The 27151-nt window shown below is 34.0% G+C and overlaps 1 protein-coding gene and 1 pseudogene across 1 annotated transcript; both read left to right on the top strand.

The window, feature by feature from the left end:
• The first annotated feature begins 2816 nt into the window (after nt 1-2816).
• LOC132309567 (fructose-bisphosphate aldolase-lysine N-methyltransferase, chloroplastic-like) lies at nt 2817-8564 on the top strand (annotated as a pseudogene).
• Nucleotides 8565-10267: 1703 nt separating this feature from the next.
• LOC132309566 (uncharacterized) lies at nt 10268-11404 on the top strand. The gene is made up of 3 exons (XM_059807861.1): nt 10268-10407; nt 10522-10655; nt 10794-11404. The coding sequence occupies exons 1-3, from the start codon at nt 10268-10270 to the stop codon at nt 11402-11404; spliced, it is 885 nt and encodes a 294-aa protein (XP_059663844.1).
• Nucleotides 11405-27151: the final 15747 nt, after the last annotated feature.

Genomic DNA, 27151 nt, shown 5'->3' with positions numbered 1-27151 from the left:
TTGTGCTATTGAGTTTTCTTCTGGCGATTTGGATGCGATTTTAGGGCATACACGACTGATCCAAGGTATTTTCCTCTTATCTTCGGAAAGAGGCCATGTTTGAGCCCTTTGGTTTCAGTTTCTTCGATTAAGTTGAACATTGTGGTTTTTTTGAGTTGTTTGTTTCGATTTTGTGGTTGAATATTATTCGATTTTAGAGTTTTGTGAAACTGAAACGATTTATGTTAAAAACTTCATTTCTTTGTTTTAAAGTGAATCTAGAGAAATAACGTTATTTTGAAAGATTAGTTGAGAAAAAAATAAAGATGCAAGAGAAATAATTCATTAAGTTCCAGTTCAATAGGTGGAAACCTTGTAACTTGATGGTTGCTGGAGCAGGTCACAGATTTGCTCAAAACTTTAAGCTTTATATTACATAACCCATGTTTGTTATCATTATACTTAGAATATTAGGGGAAACTAGCAGTTGATATCGGCTTTAGCTCAACTTATTTGCTTGTTAGTATAAGTTATTTTTTATCCCTTCCAATGGCCATAAGTTCTTTCATGTGATGTCATAACTTGAAATATTCTTCTCCCATTGTAGCGTGGAAAATTTCACTTTTATACTTGCTTTTTTTCTTCATTATCAGCAGTTATGATTTTTATTAACGCTTCGAGATGTCTATTTTGTAAGTCTAGCATTATCATTTTAATTATTTGCACATGCTCATCATAATTATTGCTTTCTCCCCAATACATGATTTAAGGTATCAATTGTGCAACCTGCTTATGAGATAAGGTGGTTTATCCCTAGCATACAAAACAACATTAGAACTTGGCCTGATAACTGGAATGAGATGTTGTGCCATTTAAATTATTTTTTATTTTTATTTTTTTTGTCTTCTTCAGCTTATTTTTCTTTTGAGGGTTTGATTTTTTGTAAATATTGTTAATTTATAGACATCATCTCTCCAGAATCTACACATTGCCAGCCTAGAGACGAAACAATGTTGGATCAACAGATGAAGGAATTAGTTTGCATATGTCACTATGGTGGTGAATTGATAGTAAGTGATAAAAATATTTCCTATCGCGGTGGGATAGCGGCGGCCTTGATAGTGAATGCAAATACTAAATACAATGAATTCTTACAGAATATATCTAGAGAACTTTCAATTGACTTGAATAACAAAGTTATACAATATAAGTATAGGCAAGCTGAACTAATGCAGTTATGCGGGGAAAGTGGTTTAAGGGCAATGTTTAGTCTGAACGACTATACAACCGATCTTTATGTAGTAAATGCATTAATTCGCGACGAGACAGTCTTACCATCTCAGTCATTCAGTTCTAGATACATTAATTGTACATAATTTATATTGTTAATTATGAGAAATCTTATATTTGTGTTGTACGACACTTTTTATAACATGACTATAAAATTGTTTTACAGGGAGTTTATCCATCAAGGTGCGCCTTTGAATAATGAGTCACGCAATAGTGCACAGTCAATTAACCCACCATCATACTTGAATCCTATCTTTAATGGCTTGGTCAAAATACTTCAAGGCCAGGGGCAATTATTTGATAGTATAGATGATTTTAAGCTATCAGTGGTTCATTTTGCTCTGACAAACCACTTTAAAGTAAAGTATCTACAAAGCAGTCGGAGTTACAATAGAATAGTATGTACCATTGAAGGATGTCCTTGGAAATTAACAACTGGGTGTGATGGAAATTGTGATATAGTAAGGGTGAAGCACTTTACGAATGTGCATACACACACTGCACAAGACATATCCAGTATGAGGCCAAACATACGCCCAAAACAGTTGGGTAAATTGATGGCGGGAAAAATTTCAGAATCACCGAATTATACTCCAAGATGCATCGGGAATGATATTAAAAGCATATTCAACACAAAACTAAATCACATGCAAATGTGGCGGACAGAGGAGTGTGCAAAACAGATAATTGATGGGAGGCCTAAGGATGGTTACAAGATGATCTCTTTTTATTGTCAACGCATTAAAGATTCGATGTCGTGATCAGTAGTGGAGTTGATCACGACAGATGACATGAAATTTAAAGCACTATTTATAGCATATGCATGTTCGATACGTGGGTTCCAACATTGTAGGCCATTCCTTTCAATAGATGCTTGTCACCTTAGTGGCAATTTTAAGGGCACCTTGTTGGGTGCCACTAGGTATGATGCGGACGATGGATTATATCCTCTTGCTTATGGGATAGTATCCGGGGAGTACAACGAAGATTGGACGTGGTTCCTTCGAAAAGTGAAGGAAATACTTCAGGAGCGAGTCGTAACAATCATGACCGATAGACACCAAAGTTTAATAAATGGCGTTAAAGAAGTTATTGGATCCCATTGTCATAGCTGGTGTTTGCAACATTTACAAGATAATTTCATGAAATTCATTAATGGAAAGGGCAGTCTCAACATTAGAGGTGGTGTGAAGGATACATCTAAGTTTCTATTAGATAAAATTGCCTATGCAAGGACACAATAGGAGTATAAGAAGGCGTTGGGAAAATTGAATGCATTTCGACCCGAGCTTCATAATTGGGTATTAAATCATTCTCTAGAACATTGGTCTAGTGCACTCTTCCAATTAAAACGTTGGGACAAATATTACTCCAACCAAGCCGAGACATTCAATGCATGGGTGAAGAATGAGAGACCTTTGTCTATTAACAGGTTTGTTGAAGAACACTTTAAACAACTCACTGAATTCTTATATCGAAATAAAATGGAGATTCAGAAGTAGAATGTTTTGGTTGGTCCGAATACAGAGTGTACAATAAAACAGAAGATGGTGAAAGGGATTGGATTTGGTTGTTTAAGATCTAGTTCTACTCGATGCATAATTTATGATGGGAAGAATCGAATGTTCGAGGTTATTCTTGATGAGGGAGGTTATTATTGCAGCTGCAAAGAGTGGTCAATGACGGGGTATTCCATGTGCACATGCATTTGTGCCATACAAGAGTGCTCATTAAATGTGTACGAGTTTGTGGAACCATTCTTCAGGATTGAGACACAACATGTAATAATGGAGAATTTGATGTCTCCAATCGCAACACACGACCTTCCACATCCTTGTGAAATAGGGAAGGATTTGCAAAGTTCAAGTGAAGGTGCTGAAGAACTTTATTCTTTGTCTATTCAACCTCCTCTTCAATGACGTCCTGTTGGAAGGCCGCGCATGAAGCGCATTGAGTCACAATTTCAGAAAAAAAATGTTACTCGTTGTTCACGTTGTATGCAAACCGGACACAATCGTCGAAAGTGTAAAAATCCACTTCCTGGATACTAACTTGGAACTGTCATTTGCTTGATTTTATTCGGACAAGTCTATCTTAAATTTCAGTTTTTATAATGTGATGAATTGGTTTGATTATCAAACCGTTCTTTTGTAAGTCACTTGTTTTTTATATTATGATGAAATTGTTTTTCATATATGTTGCTTTGATTCTCTAAGGAATGTATAAGTGAATGCATGATTTTAAGAAGAAAAAAAAACAACTGTCTTTCTTTCGTGCCCAGTATCCTTGGTAATGACCAGAAATAACTCTGGTGATGATCTAAATGCAAAAACTTTTTCTTTGTATGAGTACTTTCCAGATCCACATATCCAATAGCAAAAATAGTTCAGTTTAATGCTTTCTCCATTAATACATTTTATTCATTCTCAAAACTTATGTAACTGAAATTATGAATTTTTTTTTTTGGTAAATAAAAAAATTGTCGCACCTATTTCGAAATTATGAAATTCTTCACCAAATGAAATCTAACATTGTTATTTCTACATGATGTTGGCTTACCTAGTGCTCTTGTGAATGATTGTGGTTTGGCAAATAATTAACATTTTTACTCTATATGTAAAATTGATGGCGAGCAAGAGATAAATTTGGAATGCTAAAATCCAGAAAAAAAACTCCTTAAAGTGGAGCCACATTGGCATGTATGCTAGGGGGTATTTTGGACTATAAAAAAAAATGTAAATAGTGTTTTAGTATAGTTTTGTAATTAGTTTCAAGAAGTTAGTAGTCAAACCTATTAGTTTGAAAAAGTTAGCATTTTTTAAATTATACAAAATTAAGTAGAGTTTTTTTAAATTTTCCCTTTATTATTGATACCGTATTATACATGTGTCATTTTTTGATTGGTGAGTATTTTTTGCCCTCACAGATAGTGATGATGTTAAAATCTTGCTGTTGCGAATTCTGGTAACTTGTGTGATAAATGTTAATGAAGAGTGAAATGTAAGTTAGTTCCTGAGGTTAGGTCATGATAGGTGTTATGCATAAAATTTCTACTTCCCATTTTCTTCATTAAATTTTGTATGTCTTGAAAATGTCTTTTTGTGTGGAAGTTTTGCCCTGAAAATGTTGAATGTATTTGAATAGGTAAAACAACACTCAACAACATTCAAATATATGAAAATACAATATGGTTGCACATACTTTTCAATTTAATCATTTTTACTCCGTGTCAACTTCGAAATGGATTAAGTTATAAACAAGTTTCATTCATAATATATAACAACATTTAAAAAATAAAAAACAAAAAAAAATACAATGATTGCCGGTTGTTTTAAAATGGTAAGCAAGTGATTTTTTATTGGATTCGAATAATATCAATTTCTAACTATTGATCAAGCTTACTTTGCACTATTCTGTCAACACATTCTGTGACATATATGCTTAGGGCCCGTTTGGTTGCTGTTTTACTTTAGGTCTTTTTGTTGCAGGACTTCATTTCAGGCCCAAAACATGTTTGGTAGCTATTGTTTTGTTTTAAACAGTACTAAAACATTTTTTTAAACAGTACTAAATATGTGCCTAAAAGTGAAACACCAAAATGGTGTTTTTTTGTTGTTTCAATTCTGTAGCCCAATAAAAAACACTGTAGCGAGGAAGTAAGTTGTGTCTAACACTATAGCGGAGGAAGTAACTTTAAAAGGCATTTGCAACATTCGGCCCGATTTTTTCTCTCCCCTCTGAAACCCTAGAGGTCTGGCGATTTGGGCGATTTGGGAGGTGACGAAAAGGTATTGCGATATTGACTGTAAGAGTACTCTCTCTTTTATGACTGAAGATACCCAAGAGGTTCTGGATAAACCCAGATACAGTCTCAGCTTCAGAGATTGGGAAAGTGTGTGGTGGGTTGAAACCTTGGATCTCTGTTGCTCTATTTCTCATCAGAGAGAAGTCGATAAACAACTCGCAGTGACAAAATTACATCGACATTCTTCCAGAGTACACGGATTCAACCATATATTGGTGGGTTTGACTTGATTTGGTTGTTGGGTTCATGTTTTATTCATTCAAATGTTTTTATGAAGTTAATTCTCATATTATGCTATAATTTTTTTTTTTTTTTCTTTTTTCAGAGTTCTTATAGTCTTTAATGGGTTTATCAATCTATTGTTGGCAAATTCTTTTATATATTGGTGGGTATGACTTTATTTTGGGGGGTTTTATGTTATATACTGATGTGCATTGCTTAGTTTGGTTTTTTTCTCTTGTGATTCATTTTTTAATATCTGAATTTATGTTTTCAAATTTGCTTGTTTATTCTTTATTCGTTTGTTGGTATTTTCTGTTTTCTATAGCCATTAAATTTTGGTGTTGATAAGTGTTATTTGATGCTCTTCCAGTGCAGGTCAGAAAAGGAACTTTCCGAGATTCAAGGTTAGAGTTCTTCCTCGCTTAAGCGTTGTCCTTTTGAAAATTGTGTACAATTTTTGTTTCATACCATATATTCTTTTTCATTTGTTGTTGATGTGGCATTATATGAACTTTGGTGTAAAAAAGTTTTGAAATTGAAATTCAATAAATGGAATTAGTCTTGGTCTTTTTCTGTATGAGCTACTTTGATTGGCTCATTGGACGGGCATTGATTTGTATAAATCTGGTGCTAATGTTTAGTGGTGTGATGTAAATGCATTCAATTGTTCATGAAAATTAATTTACATAAGGTCTTTAGCATTACCGTTAGCTATATACTACATTATCTAGTTGGGGTGGAGACTTTTTTGCATTAGGTACTCATATTTTCATAATCTCAAACTTTGTTATTTGAAAAGTGCTCGAGAGAATCATGATTGTTGCTAGAAGCTCTCTTATAATTTATATTAGGGTTAAATTTTTTCATCTTACCAGGTGTTCTTTTAAAAGTGACATTATAACCCGTCAGTGATCCGCAACTTCCAAAGTAAATAAGTTGTGCAATATCAATATAAAGCAAAAGTATTCTACAAGAATATGCTGTAACAAGAAATGCTTTATGTGAACTTTCTTTTGGGTTGATTAGAAAAAAAGGCATCTTGCTGAATTTCTGGTGTACCCTTGGGGAATTCAAAATACAATGAAGAGGCCACAAGAGAAGCATAGTTTTTGGCGGTTTATATACTTAGACTTTTTGTTGCCTATTTTCTCACCGCCCTAGATGAAATTTTCATTGAATTGAGCTTATGCAGGAACCGAACTATTGAGCACAACATTGGGTGTGATAAAATATATACTGAGTGAATTTCAGAAAGTGAAAAAGGAAGTCATACTCCCAAAATAAACAGCTTTTCCTTTTTCCTATAACATTGGAGGACTTCCTCTGGGCATTTGGGATACTGAGGTCAAGGGCATTTTCTCGCCTTCGTGGTCAAAATCTTGTTTTGATACCTCTTGCAGACTTGGTAAGATCATTTTCTTTCTTCATGATAGTTTTCAGCAGCAGTAACTCTGACTTGTTTTTAAAGAAATGAAAAATGTATAACAAAGGGTTCGAGTTCTCTAGTTATAGTGTCAGTATATTTTTGATATCACAGTGACTGAGTTGAGAATATCTTGGCAAACATATCATAAATTACGATTTAGTATCAAATTAAATATCAGTTTTGATGCTATGCCTTTTTAATTTCTATTTCTTAATTTTCTACAAAGTAACAAATAGATCTTCTGGATTTGCCTGGCATCAGTTCTCCAACACCCGGATTTTTAATTAGGCAATAAGGTTACTGGTCTATGATCTTGAAACCTGTTGTAACTATTCAGAATTAGCCCTCTATATACTGGATATGTTTACTATCAGATAAAGAAAGAGTATTGCAGTGTTGTTTCATTTTCATGTGATTCTGAGTTTTATTGCCTTCAACTTGAAATTTTATTTTTCTACAAGCCTGACGTATGGATCAGATAAACCATAGCTAGAGCATAACAACTGAAGATTATGCTTGGGAGATTAAAGGAGCAGGTCTTTTCTCTAGGGATTTATTATTTTCTTTACAGAGCCCAGTTTCAGTCAAGGCTGGTGAGCAGGTAACATATCCTTTCTGATATTACTTATTTTATGAATCTAGTAATAGAACCAAAAAAGTAAATGCATACCTGCACTACAAATAAAGCTATTTATGGTGCAGAAATTTCGTGAATCATTGATATCCATAAATTTTGATATATGTGCTTTTTGCCTATTTGACATGGATGCTAACCTTTCCTGATGAAATTATTGAAGAGCTTAATGAAAAATGCCTGATTAACACCCAGCATTCCATGATTTTGTCTTTGGAACGTTGGTGAAAAATGATTGTTTAAACACCTTGTATGTGATGAGCAAATGAATTTTCTTACAGGTTTTGATCCAATATGATTTGAATAAGAGCAATGCCGAGTTAGCTCTGGACTATGGATTCATAGAATCAAGGTTAGATCGCAACGCATATACCCTCACACTAAATATATCCGAGTCAGACCCATTTTTCGGTGACAAACTGGACATAGCTGAGTCAAATGGTCTGGGTGAAACTGCATACTTCGACATAATTTTGGGCCAGCCACTTCCTCGAGCAATGCTTCCGTATCTGCGGCTGGTAGCACTTGGGGGAACCGATGCTTTCCTCTTAGAAGCTCTTTTTAGAAACGTTGTTTGGGGCCACCTTGAAGTACCTGTTAGTCGTGCCAATGAGGAGCTCATATGCAAAGTGGTACGAAGTGCCTGCAAATATGCTCTTTCTGCTTATCATACAACCATAGAAGAGGTACATTTCTATCTGTTAAATATGCAATTTGAGTAGGTTAAAGTGATGAAGCACTAAATACAGGTAAACTGATAGATATGATCATCCAATTGACTCAACTTAGGCTGGATATGAGATCGGTTGAGTACTTGAGTGGAATCCCGTATAATATACCATTTATATATGTCATTTGCGTGATTTATTTTATTTTTATTTTTTTATACTGTATTTTACAGTTTAGAATAGGATTGTATAATGTTTTTTTTTTCCCACTTTGACATCCAATAGCTCTAAGTTGTTAGTAACTAATTGAAAATGTGGATTTCAGGATGAGAAGTTGATGGAAGGAGGGAATCTTGATCCTAGACTTGAAATTGCTGTTGGGATAAGACTTGGGGAGAAGAAGGTGTTGCAACAAATTGATGAGATTTTCAATGAGAAGAGTTGGAATTGGATGAGTTGGAGTATTATCAAGAAAGGCGGCTAAAGGACCTTGGTCTGTTTAGGGAACAAGGTGATATAATCTTCTGGGAGCCCAAGTAGAAATTTAGTGATGTCTTACACGCGAAATTGCGAGTATGTACCCAAGTTTAAGGGGCAACTTCCTTTTTTTTAAGTCAAAAATATGTCTTTGTAATTTGGTGGGGGTTTACATTTCCTTATTGAAGAGAAGGCGCGAGTCTGTATTTTGGAGTTGAATTCCCACCAGTGCAGACTTACAAGAGCTGAAAATTCTTATCAGAGCTGTGTAGTATTTTTTCTTCTTCTTTCGCTAATGCGCAAAATGAGTGAAATACAAACTTTTGGACAATCATCACCAAATGAACAAACTACTAAAATTTCAAATAACTTGAAGTGTAGTTTCAGATCAAGATAATATGCAAAATGGTTGAAATTATTAGTTCAGTTATTAGAACTAACATTCTACAATTTCGCTGAAGTAGTTGCTTCTGTAATTACACTTGGTTATATATATATATATATATATGTGTGTGTGTGTTTGTGTGTTCAAATTTCAATATATTTATTAAAAATATATAGACTATTTATATAAAAATAAATTTAAAATTTACAAAAATAAATTAAAAACAATGATAACCAAACATGTTTTTTGTTTCTGTTTTATTTTTTTTTTACAACAGTTGGAGTTACCAAACAAGTTTTGTTTTCAAAATTTTTGAAACGCATGACTTACCAAACATATTTTTCATGTTTTAGTTTTTGACATTTCTACAACAAAACATCGTTCCCAAACGTGCTTTCGATTTTTGTCAATACACTATTTTTGTTTTAGCAAATAATAAAACGCCTAAAGCAAAACGCATGTCAAACGAGCCCTTAGCTTATCAAATATTATATATACAATTTTCTATTCAAAAAATCTGACGACGGCTGAAAGAAATAAAGATTGTATGGACCTTTGGTTCATAGTTGAGTAACGAACTTGAGTTGGGACAAATATCAAAGTTATTTTGGTTAAAACTTGGTAAGAATAAGAGAAGTGTTATGTATATATATATATATATATATATATATATATATAATGGAAGTGGGGCCCACAATATATGTATGTCATCTATGACATAACCATATTTAGCTTACATGGGAAGATTTCATTTGTGGCTTCTTTGGAAAGCCAAGTGCAATACCTATATATATGGCAAACATATGTACTGCGTGGGTGTGTTTTGTGAAAAAAAAAAAAAAGGCATTCTGCAATCTCTCTCTATCTCTCTTCGTCATTCTCTCTCTCTCTCTCTCTATATATATATATATATATATACACTCTCACACATATTTATTATACGTTATCAGTACGAGCTCTATCCATCTGAGATTTGAAGAAGAAGCTTTCTCTCCCTCTTTCTATCCCAACTATATATCTATTTTGTAATATTAGTTTTGATAGATTGTTGGGTTGGTTTGCTTTATCGGATAAAATAATATTTCTGACTCCAAAGGGTAAGGAAATGTTAATTATGGATTATTATTCATAAAATCAATTTGTTCACTTAAATGATATATGTGCTTACACTATGGTCGGTTCTACCACCTTTATTATTTAATGATTTATGGGCCAGTTTTACCGCTTTTATTGTTTACTAATTTATTTATTATGGCTGGATTTACCACCTTTATTATTTAAATAATTTATATTATGTTATTATCTCATTTAATGTCATTTTATTTTATATACTATGCTAAATTATATTTTTATATTGTTGTCACATCTAGTTATTTTGAAAATGTCAAATTTGACAAAGCTGGAATTCGTGGCCCTGGATATTTCTGGCAAAAATTACTTATCATGGATTCTGGATGCTCAGATCCATTTGGATGCCATGGGCCTTGGAGACACAATTAAAGAAAAGAATGATGCATCATTGTAAGATAAAGCAAATGCCATAATTTTTCTCCGGCGCCATATTAGTAAGGAACTGAAAAATGAATACCTCACTGAAAGAGATCCACTTTGTTTGTGGAACAATTTGAAAGACAGATATGATCATCAAAAAATAGTTATCCTCCCAAAGGCCAGGGTTGATTGGCTGCAATTGAGGTTGCAAGATTTCAAAACTGTGGCTGAATATAACTCTGCCCTATTCAAAATCAGCTCTACATTGAAATTATGTGGTGATACTGTTACCGATGAACTTCTGCTAGAAAAAACATTCACCACATTTCACGCCTCGAATGTACTCTTGCAACAACAATATTGAGAGCGTAGATTTAAAAAATATTCAGAGCTGATATCATGTTTGCTTGTGGCAGAACAAAATAATGAACTTGTATTGAGAAACCACCAGTCCCGTCCAACTGGATCGACACCGATCCCAGAAACATATGTTGCCTCATCCCGTGGTCGTGGACGCGGACGTGGACGTGGTCGTGATGGTAGAAATGAATATGGTCGTGGCAAAAATAACTACCACAATAATGAATATGGTCGTGGTAGAAATCATTCTTATTATCGTGAAGGATATCAATCCTCACATTTTCGCAATCAGAGATCCACACCATATCCTCAAAGGAAAGATCATAATGAAATGAGACAAGTAAAAGGGAAAGATGTGGCTCAACCTTCCAAGGCTCATGATAATACTTGCTATCGGTGTGGCATGACAGGGCATTGGCAAAGTATTTGTCGTACACCGAAGCATCTGGCTGATCTGTATCAAGCCTCAATAAAAGAAAAGGGAAAACAAAAGGAAATGAATTTCCTTGATCATGATGAGCCAATTGACACCACAAATCTGGAAATGAATTTCATTAATCATGATGAGCCAGTTAACATCACCAATCTGGATGTATCAGATTTTTTTGATGATCGTGATGAAAGGACAGACTTCCTGATTGGTGATGGAAATGTCCACACCAGTTAATCTTATGTTTCTTTTTATGTACTGTCTACTATGCTTTTTGTTGTCCTTGTATTAACATTTTTATTTTCTAGTTTGTATTAAAGGTTTTTGTTATAAAAGTTTTTTTCTGATAAAGAAATTTGCATGAATAGGAATGGATCTGACTAGTTCCAAAATAAATGGTGAAGATATATGTTTTGCAGATAGTGGAACAACACATACAATCTTTCGAGATCAAAAATATTTTTCCCACTTAACTCTGACAGACGCTAGTGTCAGTACCATATCAGGTCCCACCGACTTGATTGAAGGCTCCGGACGAGCCAACATCATTTTACCACATGGAACTAGATTACAAATCAATGATGCCTTATATTCTACAAGATCTCGGAGAAATCTGCTGAGTTTTAAAGACTTGCGTCGTAATGGGTATCATATTGAGACTGCAAATGAAAGAAATGTCGAATATCTCTACATTACTTCCATTACCTCAGGTAAGAAACTGATATTAGAAAAACTCCCTATTTTCTCTTCTGGGTTATATTATACAACCATTAGAACAATTGAGTCAAATGCTGTGATCCATAAAAAATCTTGTGACCCAAAATTTTTTATACTTTGGCATGATCGACTTGGTCACCCAGGGAGTACAATGATGCGTCGAATTATTGAAAATTCACATGGTCACCCACTAAAGGAACAAAAAATCATCTTACCAAATAATCATCTATGCACCACCTGCTCACAAGGTAAGTTGATTATTAGACCATCCCCTTCAAAAGTCATTGTTGAGTCTCCTCCATTTTTACAACGAATTCATAGGGATATATGTGGGCCAATCCATCCACCATTTGGACCATTTCGTTATTTTATGGTCTTAATTGATGCATCAACACGATGGTCACATGTTTGTCTCTTTTCTACTCGGAATATTGCATTTGCTAAACTTCTTGCTCAAATCATCAAATTACGGGCACACTTTCCTGATTACCCAATTAAGACAATCCGTCTTGATAATGCCGCTGAATTTTCTTCTCAAGCTTTGGATGATTATTGCATGTCAGTTGGAATTTATGATGAACATCCTGTTGCACACACTCATACTCAAAATGGTATGGCTGAATCTTTTATTAAAAGAATTCAGCTAATTGGTCGTCCTTTACTTATGCGAACAAAATTACCTGTTTCTGCCTGGGGTCATGCCATATTGCATGCTGCATCATTAGTTCGTATACGACCAACTGCTTATCATAAGTACTCACCATTACAACTTATTTTTGGTCAACAACCAAATATCTCCCACATACGAGTTTTTGGTTGTGCTGTATATGTTCCAATTGCACCACCCCAACGCACTAAAATGGGTCCTCAACATAGACTTGGAATTTATGTTGGTTTTGATTCTCCATCTATTATTAGATATCTTGAACCCCTGATAGGTGATGTCTTCAAAGCACGATTTGCTGACTGTCATTTTGATGAGACTGTTTTCCTACCATTAGGGGGAGAAAAGGTATAACAGCCACGTGATCTTACTTGGAATACCCTGAAATTGTCTCATGTTGATCCTCGTACAAACCAATGTGAACGAGAAGTTCAGAGGATCATTCATTTGCAAAATGTTGCAAATCAATTACCTGATGCATTTACTGATACAAAGAAAGTGATAAAATCACATATACTAGCTGCAAATGTGCCAACATGAATTGCTATCCCTGAGGGACCTTCTGTCAGTAATGCAGCAAATGCATCTAAAACACGCCTGAAGCGTGGTAGACCAGTTGGTGCAAAAGATATTGTTTCTCGTAAGAGGAAATCACAAAGAAAAGTTGGCACTCCTGAAGAGGCCACAAAAAGAGCAACAGATATTATTGATCAATCTGAGATAATAGCCTTTGATAAGGCAGATGCTCTTGATGAGTCTCAGGTACCTAAAAATGATGAAATAATAAATATTGATGAGGCAAAAGCAACAGATGATGATGTGGCCCTTGATGAGGCACATGATCTTGATGAGGCAAAGGTACCTGAAAATGATGAGATCTCATTAAATTATGAAACGAGATGGAATAGAAATGAAATTGTTGTCGACAACATATTCTCATATCTTGTTGCTCTTGATATTGAAAATAAGGATCCGGAACCTCAAAACGTCGAAGAATGTCGACGAAGAAATGATTGGCCAAAATGGAAAGAATCGATACAAGCAGAGCTAAATTCATTAGCTAAACGTGAAGTATTTGGACCAGTAGTCCAGACACCTGAGGGTGTTAATCCTGTTGGGTACAAATGGGTGTTTGTACGAAAGCGTAATGAGAAAAATGAAATCGTGAGGTATAAAGCCCGACTTGTAGCTCAAGGTTTCTCACAAAGACCTGGTATTGATTATGAGGAAACATATTCCCCTGTGATTGATGCAACTACTTTTAGATTCATAATACATTTAGCAGTCACAGAAAGATTGCATATGCATTTAATGGACGTGGTTACAGCATATTTATATGGATCACTAGATAGTGATATTTATATGAAAATCCCAGAAAGATTTACAATGCCTGAAACAAAACCACGTAATATGCACTCAATAAAATTACAACGATCCTTATATGGATTGAAGCAATCTGGACGAATGTGGTATAATCGCCTCAGCGATTACTTACTCAAAGAAGGGTGTGTGAACAGTCATATTTGTCCATGCATATTTATTAACAAATCAGAATCTGGTTTTGTTATTGTTGCAGTATATGTTGATGATCTGAACCTTGTGGGAACATTGGATGAGATCGAAAAGACAGCCACATATTTAAAGAAAGAATTTGAAATGAAAGATCTCGGAAAGACAAAATTCTGCCTTAGGCTGCAGGTTGAACATCTTTCGAACGGTATTCTCATCCATCAATCAACATATACAGAAAAGATTCTGAAACGTTTTTATATGGATAAAGCATATCCATTGAGCTCCCCAATGGTTGTCCGATCATTGGACATCAAGAAAGATCATTTTCGTCCTCATGAAGATGATGAAGAACTCCTTGGCCCTGAAGTGCCCTATCTCAGTGCGATTGGTGCTCTTTTGTATCTTGCAAATTGCACAAGACCTGATATAATTTTTCCAGTCAATTTATTAGCACGGTACAGTTCTGCACCAACTCGCAGACACTGGAATGAAATCAAACACATATTGCGATATCTTTGTGGCACAACTGATATGGGCTTGTTTTATTCGAAGGCACCAAAGTCTCCATTAGTTGGATATGCAGATGCCGGCTATCTTTCTGACCCACATAAAGCTTATTCACAAACAGGGTATGTGTTTACCTGTGGCGGCACTGTTATATCATGGCGATCGATGAAACAGACAATAATTGCCACTTCTTCAAATCATTCTGAGATACTCGCAATTCATGAGGCAAGCAGAGAATGCATTTGGTTGAGATCAATGATCCAGCATATTCGAACAACATGTGGTCTCTCATCAATAAAAGAAAGTCCAACAATATTATATGAAGATAATGCGGCATGCATTGCACAGATGAAAGAAGGGTATATTAAAAGTGACAGGACCAAGCACATCTCACCAAAATTCTTTTATGCACATGAACTGCAGAAAAAGGGTGATATTGATATTCAGAAGATACGTTCATGTGAAAATCTAGCAGATTTATTCACTAAAACGCTTCCAACTACAACATTCAAGAAGCTGGTGCACAACATTGGACTGCGTCAACTAAAGGATCTTCAGGGTTGATCTAATGAGGGGGAGCAATTCATCAAAGAGGTATTGGCGTGCTGACTCTTTTTCCTTCGTCCAGATTTTGTCTCACTGGGTTTTCCTGGCAAGATTTTAATGAGACAGTTTTAAATCTATGCAATACCATATTCAAACACATAAGAATATTGTATTCTTTTTCCTTCGCTAGGGTTTTGTCCTACTGGATTTTCCTTAACAAGGTTTTAACGAGGCATATTCTTAGTGTAGTATTGTGGACCCCAAGGGGGAATATTATGTATATATATATATATATATATATATATATATATATAATGGAAGTGGGGCCCACAATATGTGTATGTCATCCATGACATAACCATATTTAGCTTACATGGAAAGATTTCATTTGTGGCTTCTTTGGGAAGCCAAGTGCAACACCTATATATATGGCAAACATATGTACTGCGTGGGTGTGTTTTGTGAAAAAAAAAAAAAAAAGGCATTATGCAATCTCTCTCACTCTCTCTCTCTCTCTCTCTCTCTCTATATATATATATATATATATATATATATATATATATATATACACACTCACACATATTTATTATAAGAAGTACATACAATCTCTTAGACAAAAGTCTGAGCAGTGAAAGAGATAGCTATACGATGGTTTGGTCCTCCACCTCATATAGACCATAAGAATGGTAGGAAGAGAACTGACGTGTAAGAATATATTTCCGAACATATATTATTGACACAAAATAATATCAAGAAATATATACTGATCTAAAAGGTGGAAGCGTTCAAGGTTCTCTAAAATATAGGTCCTATTAAGTCGCATCTGACGGCGGTGAACACTCAACCTTCTAAATCCGCTAATATGGTAAGGCTGTATACAATTTCAGATATTCTCTCCTAAATATGCCGGAGTATCACTTGATAAAATAGTACGTAATATTTTTTTAAGGGTTTGATATCGTTATATACCTATATAAACAAGTCGATTTAATTAATTTACATTGTTATTCGTCCGTGTGTCTGTTACACCTCAATAGCAAATAATAACAAAAACCCTGCTTGGTAATTACATTTTTAATTTCAGGGCAAATAAGGGAATCATCTTACAATTTTAATTCAATGAAGGTGGATAGTTGAGATGAAGAGAATGGATGGATTAAGCTCCTGGATTCACACAAATTCCTTTGTTAGGATTGGGTTTGTGGTGTGAATATAATATACATTTTGTATGGACTGTAATGAATCGACTAGGCTGTACGAAACTCTCCAAGATCCATCGTCGGCTCGCTCTGACGACTGGGTCGCTGAAAGTGATCACTTCCACCTGAAAATGACTAGTCCCGCTGATGTAGCTAGATATTTTGATTCCTTCCCAAATTACTATAACATCCTCAATCGTCCCACATTTGATGAAACTGTGCTAAAACACAGCATTCCAAACTTTTATTTTCAATGGATCATACAAATTACAAAGTCATCAAACTTTACATTTTTTTTACTTTTGAACTTAGGTTTTTCAAATTTAACTATATTATTTTAATTAATATGTCATATTTTCTTTTCTTTTTTTTAAAATAAATTATTTTAATTAGCATATTTGAAGTACTCAAAATAATACCGTCACGTTGCTCGTATTGAAATGGAGTTCGTTATAAGGAAAAAATCAACTCAAAGTGATGACTTATTTGGTTTATGCTTAACTATATGAACTTCTATTATGATACAAAAGAGTAAACATGCTTCGGATTACATCATGATGTCGGCTCTCACTTACGTCAGTAAATTTCAATTGTTGAATTTTTGGACTCCAAATCATTATCAGAATAAATGTTATATACAATTACGTATACATGTACATACAAGAAATTTTCTTTTGTCTTTAATGAATCTCTCTAATATGACCACTCCATCTCCAAACATGAAATGGTAATTTGTAGTGCATTTGGATATTGGAGTAGGGAAAAGTTGAAGACACAGATTGTTTTGTCAAATGACTAGTTTGGATGGGAGGTGGAATAGAATATAGATGATAAAGATAAGGAGATTGGCGTGGCATCGGCGTCCACAAGTCCCCGTCTGATCTTGGGGGCCACGTGAGGGCCACGTGACTCTCACAACGTTTTCCTTCTGTTGGATATTTCCCTAATGCCAACAATACAATATAGACAGAACCATTTAATCAAAATCTTATTTCCTTGGATAAATGGCCAAACAATAAATAGAATGTGTGTGTGTGTGTGTGTGTGTATATATATATATATATATATAGAGAGAGAGAGAGAGAGAGATTTCTATGTTGGATGAAATCTCTTATTTATATATGTATGCATAGGTATGAGAAGAAAGCTCTAAAGCAAAAAGCTACAAAAACCCAGTGAAATAATAGGAAGAGATTTAATCATTTAATCATTACAATAATCTATTGTAAATACGATTCTTTTTTAATTTTGTTTGGCATGTGTTATTTGGATCAATAATGACCTTAATGATCAAGTAGGGACTATTTTTAGTAGTTTTGGAAAAACTTTAATTGATGCTTTTTAAATGGAGTTATAACTGACAAGAGTCTATATAGTTGTCCTATCGTATCTAATTACATCTCTTTAATAACGTGTGAAATCATATATATGAATCATTAAGTCTTATAAACACGTGGGCCACCAACTTATTTTGAATTTTTAGGCAAATAGTGAAGATGATCATGGACATTTTGTATTATTATTACAATTTTCTTTTTCTCGATGGGTAAATTGATACACTTAGGCAGACGCATTGACATTTAGATACTCTAACATGTGGTATGCAAAAGAATTGCCATTATTTTCCACAAGTAGATTGCTCTGAGGGTCGGACTCAAATCGTAACTAGTCATCTCAATAGGTGCAGGTATCTTCACTGTATTTTTTTATTTACAAAATTACCTATAAATTCTGTGAAAATCATCAAAATGTCCCTACATTTTTTTAAAAAAAAAAAAAAAAATCTTAAAAATGCCCTCACTCAATATATAATGATATCCCATTATATTTATTGTTGTTCAAAGTCACCCCTCTCGTAATATCTGCATTTGTCCCTACAATTAAATATGCGAGTACAAATTTTGGACTAATATAATTTACTCTTCATGCCAACCAATTGGTATGGACCGCCTATGGTGATTTTAAAAGAAAGGCGATGAGCCATGCTAGCTAGCATGTATAGAGATTCTGCAAAAAATCATCTTGCATGCATGGCATTGTTGGTTTCAATATTTTATATATATATATAAACAAATCCTAGACATTAAATGCAATTTTTTATATAATGGTCTTTCAACGTGCATGGGTAACAAATGAGCAATGCCACATTCATTCATGCAATTGTGCACCTCAATGGTTATTTTAAAACAAACAGATTCCAAATCTAATTGTCCTCACACCTATGTTATATTTCAAAATAGAGTGTTTTTTCAATAATGGCAATTAAGTATCCCCACAAAGATCATTCTCATCACTTCTGGCTCAACGGTGCAGTAAGTGGCATGTGCAGCAGGCTAGGATTGAATCGTGAGTGAAGGTGGATCCAACGGCTAGAATTACTTGATCACGAATTCACGATAGATACACGTGTCACACACAGCATGTGGGCTCTGTTCCTTCAATCTAATTCCACACAAAGTCACCAAAAATGATGTCTGCGTACAAGTCCAGCTATGATCTCAAAGTAACATATGATGGCGTTTTCACTTACTATAACCAACATGAATACACCTAGTAGATTTTTGCTCTAATAAGAATGCAGCTAGTGTGTGTATTTGTGCGTGTGTTCTTTTCTTTTTTTGATTCTAACAAAAAACACAACCCTTCATTTTTTCCATCTAGAGACTTGAGCTCTTATTTTTCTACATTTGAGAAATTGAAAGCATATCACAGAATTACAGTTCTTGTGATTTTGTAATTTGTACCCACCAAATTGAGGCCAATCTTGGCCTTCAATTGTAGATATTAGGTTTTAGGCACATTGCATATGTATATATGTGGTCATTATGGAAAGGCGCGAGGGATAATCGGGGGATAATCTTGTTCTATTTGTGTCCGTACAATCATTATAATAAGTTTGCAATGGGAAGTTGACTAAAATTGTGAGGGAAGGATATTTTGGTGGCAGTGAAGGTTGTTTCGGACCTTTGCAAGTTTCCTAATTGTTCAAAATTTCAGATCTTGACGAAGAACGAGAGCCTCACCTATCTCTCTACTCTGTACAAATGTGAAAGTTATGTTTGGGAGCACTGAATAAACCTTTTAAAAAATATTGTGTTGAGTGTTTGGACACGGAACATCATTTTCAACGTGAATTTCATTGATGAGCTGTAATAAATATTTTAGAAGAAATAATTAGAGATGGCCAATATGCATGTGCAAAAAGTAAACACATTAGCCTAATTGTAAGAAATTTGTTCACACCCTTTTTACAGTGGACTAACAGGTTTTAATTGCTATGCAATAATAGTCGCACCCACTCAAGAGTCGACATGACCCTATATGCTGAAAGTGTAAATTGATACACTTACGCAGACACATTGACATTTAAATCCTCAACATGTGGGATGCAAAAGAGTTGCTATTATTTTGCTCAAATAGACTGTTATAAGGCTCCTGCTCAAACCGTAACTAGTCATTTCAGTGGGTGGCAGCTGTCTTCACTGAATTTTTTTTTTACAAAATTACTTATAAATTATGTAAAAATCATCAAAATGCCCCTACTTTCATTTTTAATAAAAATCTTAAAAATGTCCTCACTCAATTTATAATGATATCCCACTATATTTATTGTTGTTTAAAGCTATCCCATCTCATAATATGTGCATTTGTCCCTACAATTCAATATACGATTACAAATTTTGGACTAATATAATTTACTCTTCATGCCAACCAACTGGTATGGACCGCCTATGGTGGTTTTAAAAGAAAGGCGATGAGCCATGCTAGCTAGCATGTATAGAGATTCTGCAAAAAATCATCTTGCATGCATGGCATTGTTGGTTTCAATATTATATACATATATATATATATGTATATATATAGATAGATAGATATAAAGAAATCCTAGACATTGAATGCAATTTTAATTTTATATAAAGAACAACGTGCATGGGTAACAAATGAGCAATGCCACATTCATTCATGCAATTGTTCACCTCAATGGTTATTTTAAAACAAACAAATTCCAAAACCTAATTGTCCTCACACCTATGTTGCATTTCAAAATAGAATGTTCTTTCAACAATGGCAATTAAGTATCCCCACAAAGATCATTCTCATCACTTCTGGCTCAACAGTGCAGTAAGTGGCATGTGCAGCAGGCTAGGATTCAGTCGTGAGTGAGGGCGGATCGAACTGCTAGAATTACTTGATCACGAATTCACGATAGATACAAGTGTCACACACAGCATGTGGGCTCTGTTCGTTCTATCCAATTCCACACAAAGTCGATCACCAAATGATGTCTGCGTACATGTCCAGCTATGATCTCAAAGTACCATGCGATGGCGTTTTCACGTACTAAAACCAACATGAATACACCTAGTAGCTTTTTGCCCTAATTAGAATGCAGCTAGTGTGTGTGTGTGTGTGTGTTTTTTTTTTTTTTTTTGTATCCTAACAAAAAACACAACCCTTCATTTTGTCCATCTAGAGACTTGAGCTCTTATTTTTGTACCTTTGAGAAATTGAAAGCATATCACAGAATTACAGTTCTTGTGATGTTGTAATTTGTACCCACCAAATTGAGGCCAATCTTGGCCTTCAATTGTAGATATTAGGTTTTAGGCACATTGCATACGTATATGCGGTCACCATGGAAAGGCGGGAGCGATATTCGGGGGATAATATTGTTCTACTTGTGTCCGTACAATCAGGATAATAAGTTTCAACTGGAAGTTGACTAAAATTGTGAGGGAAGGATATTTTGGACCTTTGCAAGTCACCCAATTGTTTAAAAATTCAGATCTTGACGATGAAGAGAGACTCACCTACCTCTGCACTCCAAGGGAGAAAAAGTTATGTTTAAGAATACCGAATGAGTTTTCTAAAAAATATTGTGCCGAGTGTTTGGACACGTAACATAATTTTCAACGTGAATCTCATTGATGAACTTTAATAAATATTCTAGAATAAATAATTAGAAATGGCCAATTTGCATGTGCAAAAAGTTTTCTTCCGAAACACATTAACCAAAACTTTTTTTACAGTGGACCAACAGGTCTGGTACGCAATAACAGTCGCACCCCCTCAGGAGTCATTTCATGACCCTATATGTTGAAAGTTGCTTCCGGGACCGTAATAATTATACATATCATTCTTCTTAAGACAGATATATCTGCTTGTTCCATTCTCTTGATCATATATATTTGGTCTTTAATCATTAATTATTTTAATGTAAGTCTTTGACAAGTAAGTCAAGTAACAATCTAAATTGGCATTTCTTGTTTGTAAGCCTCTGCCTGTGCCCTTGTGGTCTCCATGTTTAGGTATGCTCTACTTTTAACCGGTGCCTAGTCATTTCACTTCACAGAAGATGATTGTATGGTACCAAACAGACCCTGAGGCTCAACATGCGAAGCGACCCTTATTAGTAAAGTGTTGTTGGTGAAGTGTACCATAGAAAAGTTCGAGCACATCGAGTTCTATTTGCATTGCTGGAAAGTGGAAAGTAGAGGAGGTTATCACAAAGTCGGAAATTGAGGTAATACAATCTAAAATTGGAAAAATTATGGGGTATGTATCTTTCAATAATGAGTAATTCTACAATTGTCATGAGAGAGAGAGAGAGAGGAATTCACTGCCTTCTCCTATCTCTTTGTGTCTCCTATCTCTTTGTCAATGTCACAATGTCATTAATTATTGAATTTTCCTTCAATAAAAGCACTCATCATTTATTGGGACTCAGAAAAGTGTGATAGAGGGCCACCTTGAACAAAAAATATTGTGAGCGAATTATAGTGGAGTTCTTCTCGATCTAATTTGAGTTTGGGACAAACTCAAAATTTTGTGAGCATGTATAATTAATTCAAAAAAAAAAAAAAAAAAAGCAAGACTAGTGGGTATTATTGGAATTTTAAAAAAAAAAAAAAAAAAATCACAATTGTCCCCACTGAGCTCACCACAGGTATGTGTCTATTTGTCGGGAGTACTACATTGTTGATGTTGGGCCGTTACCAAATAATTGCCCTCACTGAACCCAACAATTCTGTGCCTATTTGTTGGAAGTACTACATTGTTGATGTTGGTTCGTTACCAAATAATTTCTTCTAAAGCCACTTTTGAAATTCTAATTGATAATTAATAAATCCAATAAATCCGTGAAATGGGGAATGGGGAGTGACAAGTGCCTGATGATAGATTATAGATTGTTTTAAGAAATTGGGCACTACCACCTTAAATATACAAAGACGTACTAATATTTTTTTGATATATATATAGTCCGAAACTCTTGAAAAGTACGGACATTTTAAATAGTTACTTAAGATGATTCATCTTTATAATTGATCATAAATAATTTGAAATAGGAATTGAGAAGTTTGAAAATTTGTGTTTTAGAATATCGAATCACTACATTCCAAAATTTATAAGTACTAAATTTCTTCTTACTTCAATTTCAAGTCCTCCATTCGCCGTCGGCAGATGCAACGTAATAATATTTATTCCAACTCACTTGATAAATACAAGCAAGTTCATCTTTTCAACTTGCATCCAATTAGAAAACAAATGTAGACGCACAAACATCAACTTGTTTCACTCTCTCTGCTGGTTCACTAGTTCAACCAATCAAAATTTGTAATCAACTAATTATATTCATCTGTCACAATATTTGACAAGAATGAGCTCGATCATTGTGTAACTTTCAGAAAGTGGCATTGTATTAGGGTGATGTTGACATTGTACTAGCGGGACATTGGCATAATATAGCAACTTGCTTCTAGTCATGATTCGCAATTACAATAACAATCACTATATTAATAACAGTATGATAAATTAAGAACGAATATCAGTATAAAGTAACTCACAAATTCATCAAATTATATAATATTATCAAATTTTTAATAAATGATTATAAAATGACCAATACATCATGCAATGACAATCCCAATATCAATAATTGTGTGATGAATTCAGAATGGATATCGGTGTAAAAAGTAACCCTAATTCATCAAAGTAGATAACAATATCATTTCCTTAATACACGGCGTTGAATTATTGTGATCCCACTCAGGCACAGTGATAACTGAACCCTATACACTTAACAAATAAGTGAGTCTCTCCCATTTCCAGCCGTACATTTTATAACTTTTAATAAACAGAGTACTGTCACAGGACGACAAGGTTGACCAAATTGACGGCCAATATCAAACCTTCTATTCTAAACCAGAAAGTTTTGTGTGTGAACATTCGCATCACAGCTGCAACCACTAATTGCCAACTTGATAAAATTAAATAGGTTGATCAAATTTTCAAGTTCTACTACTTCAGTGACTATGAATTAGGGGTGTTTACATTTTATTACAGATCACTTTTTACCAATTTCAATCACCAAAGCTTTGTTTAGGAGCATCTGAATTTTTTTTTTTAAATTTTAATTCTAAGTTATTGATTTGGTGCTTTAATAAAATTAATGACCGACACTTTAAGTTAGGATTGTAAATAAGTTAAGACTTATGCCAGATTAATAATTGGGGGTATATTTTCTGCTTAGAGTTTGTTTTTTTCGTCTTGGTAAATAAAAAAATAAGAATAAAAACTACATCTTTCCAATTGGAAAGATTTTCTAATGGGAGGATGTGATGTGAATAGGGTGTAACTGTGTAGGTCTCACCATTGAAGTTATGTGGCAGGGCTCACAATTTTTTCAAAATTTCTTACTTCGTCATCTCCGAATTTGAAAGATGTATAATTGCTTATTAAAATATATAAATAAAAATGTAGGATTAAGGATTATTTGGAATATGTAATGGCTTGATGAACTTTTTTATTTTTAATTAGAATATAATAATAAATAGTCCAAAAGTTGAATGCATTCAATTATTTTATGTGAGTGGAGATGATATCATGATATCATCCCTTATTCACATAATTTTAATCGGATACGTCAAAATTCTCGGACTCTGTATCATTAAGTATTCTATATGTTTTTCCTTTATTATTTGCCCTTCATTTTAAACTTTTAAATGAAAACTAGTTCATGAACATTATCTCGTATCATATTATTCGGACTAGAGGCCTTTTCTATACATGGTTTTTTGGCAACACCTTAATCACCGCAAGGAGTTGTGGAGCCCGGCTTGGACCATTCAATTTTTTAGCATACAAAAGTGAGTTTGAGAGTCCGGCACAACCGAGTGTAAAATGTGTTTCAAGTATATTACGTAGCGTAGCGACGTACTTATTACTTTATTAATTTTAATTTATTTAAATCTATCACATACGTGAAAAGCAAACTCACAATTCGTCACGTATGTTACTAAATCAATTAAGTTCAAATTATCATTTTTTAAGATGAATGAGGAATGAGTCTTGTCCTGAAACAGATATAAATGGAAATTTTTTTGAATCCGCCTAGCAGATAGTTTAAACATTTGAGTTGGATGTTCTAAAAAAGAATAGTAAAATAATAGCGTTTGATCGATCACATTCTGAAGTTTCCTGCCACTTGGTCCTCTCAACTTGAATAGCCCACTTGTTGATGGCTAAAGTGATAATCTAATTAATGCATTACAGAATAGAGTTTTCCATATGCGATGAATTGATAGACAGATTCTGTATCAAAAACAAGTACAAAAGTTTTTATTTTTTATAAAAAACAATTAAAGCTTTTTAAAAGATTTAATAGGATGATTATGACCGTTGATCTTCGGAGTGGTTGTATTTTATAAACGTGGGGTTGGTGTCACCTTAACCAGCCGCATATTTCACTTGATAGAAACACATGCAAGTGGGCATACAGCTTACCCGTATCTCTGAACTTTCATTCTGGACCGTCCATTCCTCACCTTCAACTACAACATATTTGTAGTTTTTTGTAAAGCATTTTTTGTCTGTATTATGCAATTGGAATTATATAATAAATTATATATATACATATATTGAAAAAATAACTATTAATTCCTGGGAAGAAAGTGAATTATAGAAAAGATATGATAGAAAAGAAGTGAGCATGTGGGGCAAAATTATTTGATTAAGGAAGATATTTTAAAATATTATTAAGTTGCAGAAATGGAGGCACACAGGCCACACTAAGTGCCCCTACCAAAGAAATCAACTAACCATTGAGAGCCTCTCTGAACAAAATTAATACAGCACGAGTCATTTTAAGTGGTAAATGTCAGAAATGACCCTGCATTATATTTCCTTTTATTACATGGCTTAATAGTTAATATACCCATAGAGTTAATAAAAATATTCTTTTATGACAAATAATTGAATTTCTAGTAAAATACATGCTTTTTTTTTAATTTTTTTTTTTTTTTTTTAACTTCGTCACGCAACGACTTGTACTATACTAAGCATTTATGTGCATTGAATTGTGTATCTCATCATTTTTTTATTTTAAAAGTCGAATGTTCGATTATTTAAGTTTCACTGTGATAAAATAAATATATGTTATTTTTCAAAATTATAAGTTCTAATATTGCTATTGTGATCCTCCTATCAAAGTTAATTTCTAATAAAATAAATACTATTTTTTTATTTTTTTATTTCTAATAATTGAATTTCTAATAAAATATAAGTTATTTTTTATATTGTGTTTTTTTGTTTGAAGAAGAGACTATTATATCCCCTTTGATTCTTTATGTTTTGTTTTCAGCAAAAACAAATGAAATACCTTGTTGAATTCGTGGTCATTCTCTCTGTTGATGTACTCTAAATTTTTATATTAAAACCCTAAGGTTTGGATTTTTTAGGTTTTATGTGCTCAGCCTACACTGATCCACTCCCATGCAATCTAAAGAAATTTTCATAAAGCTTGATCCAAGAAAAAAAAAACTAGAAATTCAGCTTATTTGATGTATTTTCAATTCTCTAAAGGCCAAGGGCATCATCGACATTTCATGAATTTTTTGTATCTTTCAAGAGTGACCTCGTTTTTGCAATTTGCAGCCAATCAGCAGTAGCACAAGATTTCCATAAACACAATCAAAGTTGCTTTCACAAGAGGAGTACATGTCAGAAAAAGGAAAACAAAGAAAGTAGCAGTGTAAAATAATTTTACACTTATAACCTTGCTAGCTAGGATGGCAATGGGGGCTAAGTGGAACCTCATTCTCCATTTTTATAGGGGCGAATTTTTTCATGTCTGTTTAAAATTTAATTCCACCCCTGCCCGATAACTAATTAACACACACAATAGTTTTTTTTAGCATATAATTTTTTTTATTGTCAAATTTCAAGATTCAGCATAGTCAAGTTATAAATTTTCTTAAGTATAATACTTAATATAATTTAATAATATATCATAATATATTAACGTATTTTAATTAATGCACACCTTAAATGAGTAGGCCGAATCCCATAGGTCGAGTTTTAAAAAAGTACCCTAATTTCTATTTATTAGATAAAAGGATTTTCAAACGCGTCCAAAGGGGAGAAGACCAGCCGAGTTTAAGAATTTTGCCACCCCATTGCTAGCAAACACAGTGGCAGGGTAAACTTACACTTATGTAGTCTACCAAAACACAACTCCATAGAGCAATTATACTATCATACTTTATATTTTTCACAAATACCTCACAATTATACTACCATAATCTTTTAAAAAAAAAAAAAAACACAACTCCATATGGTAGTGGATTCTAAAGAGGCCTATAAGGAAAAGTATACGTGTCAACGCGGTAATAGCTGTGGCGGTGAACTCACGGTTTAACAGAAACCATTAATGAAAGTGGTGGTCGGTGTAAACACGTGGCACGCGAGGACCAGTCTCGGATCCAGATGCCCGTGAACTCAGCCGCGTCGGACTCAGAAATCTGGCGAGTCATCGATGCAGTTTCTTAGAAAAACCCTCAC

Source organism: Cornus florida, unplaced genomic scaffold, assembly GCF_030987335.1.
Source record: "Cornus florida cultivar Cherokee Brave unplaced genomic scaffold, ASM3098733v1 CherokeeBrave_3.0.0_Hap2_Chr05, whole genome shotgun sequence".
In the NCBI taxonomy this organism is placed as follows: Eukaryota; Viridiplantae; Streptophyta; class Magnoliopsida; order Cornales; family Cornaceae; genus Cornus; species Cornus florida.
Note: the sequence above shows the minus strand (reverse complement) of the source record. Positions and strands in the feature narration are given on the sequence as shown.

Excerpts from the sequence above, each read along its gene's own strand:
- LOC132309566 (XM_059807861.1), top strand. The coding sequence starts at position 10,268 with ATGTCAAATTTGACAAAGCTGGAATTCGTGGCCCTGGATATTTCTGGC. Across the intron at positions 10,408-10,521 it reads GAAAAGAATGATGCATCATT|ATATGATCATCAAAAAATAG; the intron begins GTAAGATAAAGC and ends TTTGAAAGACAG. Across the intron at positions 10,656-10,793 it reads CTCTACATTGAAATTATGTG|AACAAAATAATGAACTTGTA; the intron begins GTGATACTGTTA and ends TGCTTGTGGCAG.